The sequence below is a fragment of the Salmo salar genome, chromosome 09 (genome assembly GCF_965601325.2).
Source record: "Salmo salar chromosome 09, fSalSal1, whole genome shotgun sequence".
Lineage (NCBI taxonomy): Eukaryota > Metazoa > Chordata > Actinopteri > Salmoniformes > Salmonidae > Salmo > Salmo salar.
The window spans coordinates 27,207,501-27,212,500 of NC_138299.1; the positions used below are offsets into that span (position 1 = coordinate 27,207,501).

Genomic DNA, 5,000 nt, shown 5'->3' on the forward strand with positions numbered 1-5,000 from the left:
ATGCACTCCCTTCCCCTTGTTCCCACACCTTGGTTTAATACATCAACAATAATATGACTGGTATATTAGCATTCTGACCTTGTACCCCATACAGAAGTCCATGCATTTAGAATGCAGCTTTGGACTGGATTGAATTATCGAGATCATCAAGTCATGTAGAGGGCTTTTCCACATCCGTGTTTCTATGATACCCAGAAGTCTCCCATTTCTTAGGGCACGTGTCTTGAAAGACAAAAGCCTACGCACCCTGTATAGGAGCTTAAGATCCCTCATCTAAACCCTAAACTAACCATGACCCTGAGCCTTTCCTTCCTTTCCCTTCCTCCCCCAGGCATAACTACTGTGCTGACCATGACCACCATCAACACCCACTTGAGAGAGACTTTACCCAAAATCCCCTATGTCAAGGCTATAGACATCTACCTGATGGGCTGCTTCGTGTTCGTCTTCCTGGCCCTGCTGGAGTACGCGTTCGTTAACTACATCTTCTTCGGACGGGGGCCTCACTTGCAGAAAAAGGTGGCAGAGAAAGCAGCTCAAACCAACAATGAAAATAAGAGCCGATTGGAGAGTAACAAAGTGCAGGTAGGAGTGGGGGGTCTCGCGTTTCGTATTCAAAGTCTCTGGCATATGAAAATCAACAAAAAAGACGAGTTGGCATTATGAGCTTAAATGTTTTCCAAACTTCAAATGATCAAAGCTCATGGTCTGTTGTGTTCTGTAATATATTGTGACCTCATTTCCTGTTCCCATCTCCCTCCCCAGGTGGACGCCCACGGCAACATCCTCCTGACCAATCTGGAGATCCGTAACGAGATGGGCGGGATGGGTGGCATGGCCGGGATGACCGGGGCCGAGATGATAGGGGCTCTCAACGACCCGCGGGCCACCATGTTCTCCTACGACAGCGCCAGCATACAGTACCGTAAGCCCATGGCCAGCCGAGACCTGTACGGTCGACCGGCCCTCGACCGGCCTGTCGGCCACAAGAAGAGTCGTTTGAGGAGGAGGGCGTCGCAGCTCAAAGTCAAGATCCCAGACCTGACGGACGTCAACGCCATAGACAAGTGGTCCCGCGTCATCTTCCCCATCGCCTTCACCTTCTTCAACCTGGTCTACTGGCTGTACTACGTCCACTAGGGTGCGTGGCTATTCCCGCTAGAGGTTTGTTTAGCTAGCTAGGTTCTTGTACAGCAAGGGTAAAAGAGAGGGGAGTTAAATTCAGCCCCGTTTGTATGACTTCTGTTTGAGGAATGCGAGGCGCAGCGGGTGTCTTTTCAATGTAAATACAATTTATTATATGATATAAATATATATATATATAAAAAAAGAGAAGTATAATTTAATAAATTCTCTCACCTTTTTGCTGTATTTATCCGTACAAAATAGAAATAGTGAAAATTAGTACAGAATTAAGAGGCGGTGAAGGTGTTCACCTGCATTTGTAAGTCTGAACTTTGTGCCAAAAATGGACTTTGGTGACTTCATTGTTACTCTTAGGCTGCAACTGCATTTTATTTATTAGGAAATCCTGTTCTCACCTTATTTCCTCTCAGCCTCTGCATGTGGACCGTAACACAACTTTTATTTGCTTCTAAAGAGAAAAAAAAAACATTGCAAAAACTGTGGGTAATAACAAATACATTTTTATCTTAGTTAAACCCTATCTTGTTATTGAAGCAAATCCTTGCTTAGTTAAACTTCATCTTGTGGTTTAGGAAGTCCTTGTTTGGTTGAACTCCAGCTCTGTGAAAAGGTAGTTCTCATTTGTTTTAACTATGAATAAGTTCATCCTCCCATGATTAAGGCAGTTCTCATTGTGTTGAGTCCACACCTTATGACTAAGGCGGTATTCAGTGAGTTGAAGAACATGCTACCTTGCATGTTCTTAATGTGTGACATGATTTTGTTGGTTAATGCTAGATGCATGTGTGCTTACTGGCTTTTTGCACTGTAAAACAAAGCCCGTTTTCTTTCCTTTGTATGAAACCTTAGCAAAGGCTCCATAGTTGAGCCTGCCTGTATTATAAATCATTCTACTGTATGCTTTTGAACAATCATTGCATTTAGGGTAAGTACAGGACAGAAGTGAATTGGAAATCAACTAATCTTAAAAATCTAAATTTGTTCAAATTTGTATCTATTCTCACAGCGTCTGTGAGCATGTAAAATGTAATTTTCTTTAAAAGAAATCAGGTAAAGAATGACTTATGATGTCACCATGCTTTCGAAACCACATCAAAATGCGCAAGCCCTGATAATACATGCTGTAGATGGTTGAGCCAAGTGCAGCCAACACAAAATCTCTGTTCAAATACACAGTACTGTACAGCGTATTTGCACATAGTAACCTATAGTGCAGCTCGGCTATTCAAAAAGTTCTATGTTAAATGGCAAACACAAGTAGATATACTAACATTAACATTATACTAAATTATCTCCACTCATAAACACCTTGGCCTCTGTGAAAACTGTTCCAGCATCAGAAAAACTGGCATAGCATAAAACGGGATATTCTCCAGCTATAAGATTTGCCATGGAAATCCATTGGCCTCATTGCTTTGGTGCATAAAAAGAACAGGAGTGGTGCGCTGAGGTTCTTTTTGATTTGGATTCCAATGAATTTGTTCACTCCCCTGTAATTATACTCAAGCCTGGTGATCAATTGTATGAACCTGAACAATTCCCTGTAATTCCCACTTGATTCATTGCTGGTTTCATTGCTGTTGTAGAAAAAGCTGTGCCAGAATGGGTACTATATCAGTTCAACAAAACAAATAAGATAAGTACTTATAGCCTTGTAACGGTGTAATTTGGTAGCATTAAAGGGCAGCAATTAGTGTCACAATAGATGCATGTAGTAAGCTTACAAAGTATGCTATGTGGCTGTAAATTAAATTAGATTAGGTTGTACTCTATTACATCCTTTGGAACCTTACAATTTGGATGATGGGGGAAAAAAGCTAAACTGGCCTCGGCAGCATTCTAAGCAATCCTAACTTTTATTTTCACAATGATAATATCCTGCAGTTCTCTCTGTTTGGCAGGCCATGTTACATTCAGATCTGGCCAGTCCATGTCTACGGCTCTCAGATGATGACAATTTCTCACATTTGAAACTAAAATATCTTCATTTTTCTGAATAAACAACGGTAGTGTTTCTTTCCCTCTATAATAAAGCAGGGTACTTTTCCATGGCCAAAATGCTTTTGCTCATGACTATTGCTTTGCTTAGCTATCACGATGGCCAGTGACTATTTTGATGTAACTACTTTATTATTATAATAGCGGGTGGATTCCAAGTAGACATGTGAACTGCATGTGTTATCAGGGCTTACCAAAAAAAGCTAAACCAGATAGGCTTCTACAGGACACAATAAGTAGCAGTGTGCTCTCTCCTCATGGCTAAATATTGTGCCTTTAACAAGAATCTCAATATTTTCACAGGGTTTAACTTAACTTATAACTAGTGTGTAGAATTTAAAAGAAAGAACTTGTACTTTTTTTAGAGAAGATGAAGAAATGAAACTGTAGTCAACTACACTGACTGACTTTTATGATGCTCTAAATACGTATTCAAAGTAGATAGTGGTCAGACATTCCAGCATTTATGATGACAATCTGTAAATTCAATGCAGAAAATGTCCTGCAAGTTTGGTTCTGTTGCTGTTACTGTCGTTGTTTTCAGGTGGAATGGAATTCTATGGACTGGTGAAAGAAAATATTGGCTTTCCACTCAGCAAAGACTCGCTTAACAGATGGGATGTGTTTTCTTTGGACGGCCATAGCAAAATGGAAGCCTTAACAACTGGCTTCCCTCAAGCTTCCAAGGGATAAGGAAATGTACTGAATTCTATTGTGTAAAATTACTGTAAAAATAATTCTGATGCTCTATATGTGCTCTCATGTGTAAAGGAGAGTGTGTGTTTCTGAGTGTGTGTGTGTGTGTGTTTGAGTGTGCTAGGGTGTTTGTACTGCAAGCATGTGTTTTTCTGCTTGGTAACGTGTACAAGCAAGCATTTGCGACTGGGAATGTTTGTGCAAGTATGTTTGTGTCTGCGTGTGAGAGAACATCTTCGTACAAATCCTTTGTTTGACATTGTAAGGACTTTGATCAAAATAGAATTCAAATAAAATAACTGACATCTCACCAACCCAATAAAAGACTGAGCTTCACTCTCATTTAACAATACTAACTGCAAAAGTGGCTTAGTTTGTCTGCGATATAGTGCTGTCTGCTAAACTGTATCTTCAATTCAGTGCTAAAACTTGAAGCCTGGGAGACGTAACTTGAACTTCCACTGGTATACACCCATTCTGTACTGGCATATTTAGAAGTCCATTTTTATTACCCTCAAGTGATCTAAGATAAAACTCAAGCTACTGAGCAAAGAGGAATCAGTCCCTCCAGGATTCCGCGATGACAATTTTCTTTGCAAAATCAACAATTCCCTGCATATTATGCGAGGGCTTGCAAATTTCACGACTCACCGAACTATTTCTGCATAAAACAGTCAAATCATCGCAGTATTATTGCATGAACTCAGTACAAAAAAGAAGGCTCACACTTTCAACCAATCACCGCATAATATGGTTAAATGAAGCGACACGTCAACAAACCTTTTCCCTTGTCAGCACATTTTGGTGACAAATTGGACAAAATCACCACATATTGCCATGCTAAATTGCAGAATTGCTGCAGCAAAATATCACAAAAACTTCCTGCGGAATCATACAAAGACGGAGTAATGACAGACGAGTTAGTAGGGCCATGCACTGTAGGGCCACTCATTAAAAATCAGACAGGCTGTCATCTAATCTACTGTAGGGCCACAGCTACGACACAAACATCACCATGTGATAACGATCCTCAGTTACTCAGAGTTTAACAGTTTGGGATTTAATTGCCTTTATTCCACAAAGTGGGCAGTGTGTGTGTGTGTGTGTGTGTGTGTGTGTGTGTGTGTGTGTGTGTGTGTGTGTGTCCGAAACCATGTGAC

At 40.7% G+C, this 5,000-nt stretch overlaps 1 protein-coding gene across 1 annotated transcript in view; it reads left to right on the forward strand.

The window, feature by feature from the left end:
• Window positions 1-4,166, forward strand: part of gabrb1 (gamma-aminobutyric acid type A receptor subunit beta1) — a 55,937-nt gene extending 51,771 nt beyond the window's left edge. The window contains exons 8-9 of the mRNA XM_014210609.3: window positions 332-585; window positions 766-4,166. Coding sequence (XP_014066084.1) covers window positions 332-585; window positions 766-1,140 — 629 coding nt within the window. The 3' untranslated portion in view covers window positions 1,141-4,166. The remainder of the gene's footprint in view (window positions 1-331; window positions 586-765) is intronic.
• Window positions 4,167-5,000: the final 834 nt, after the last annotated feature.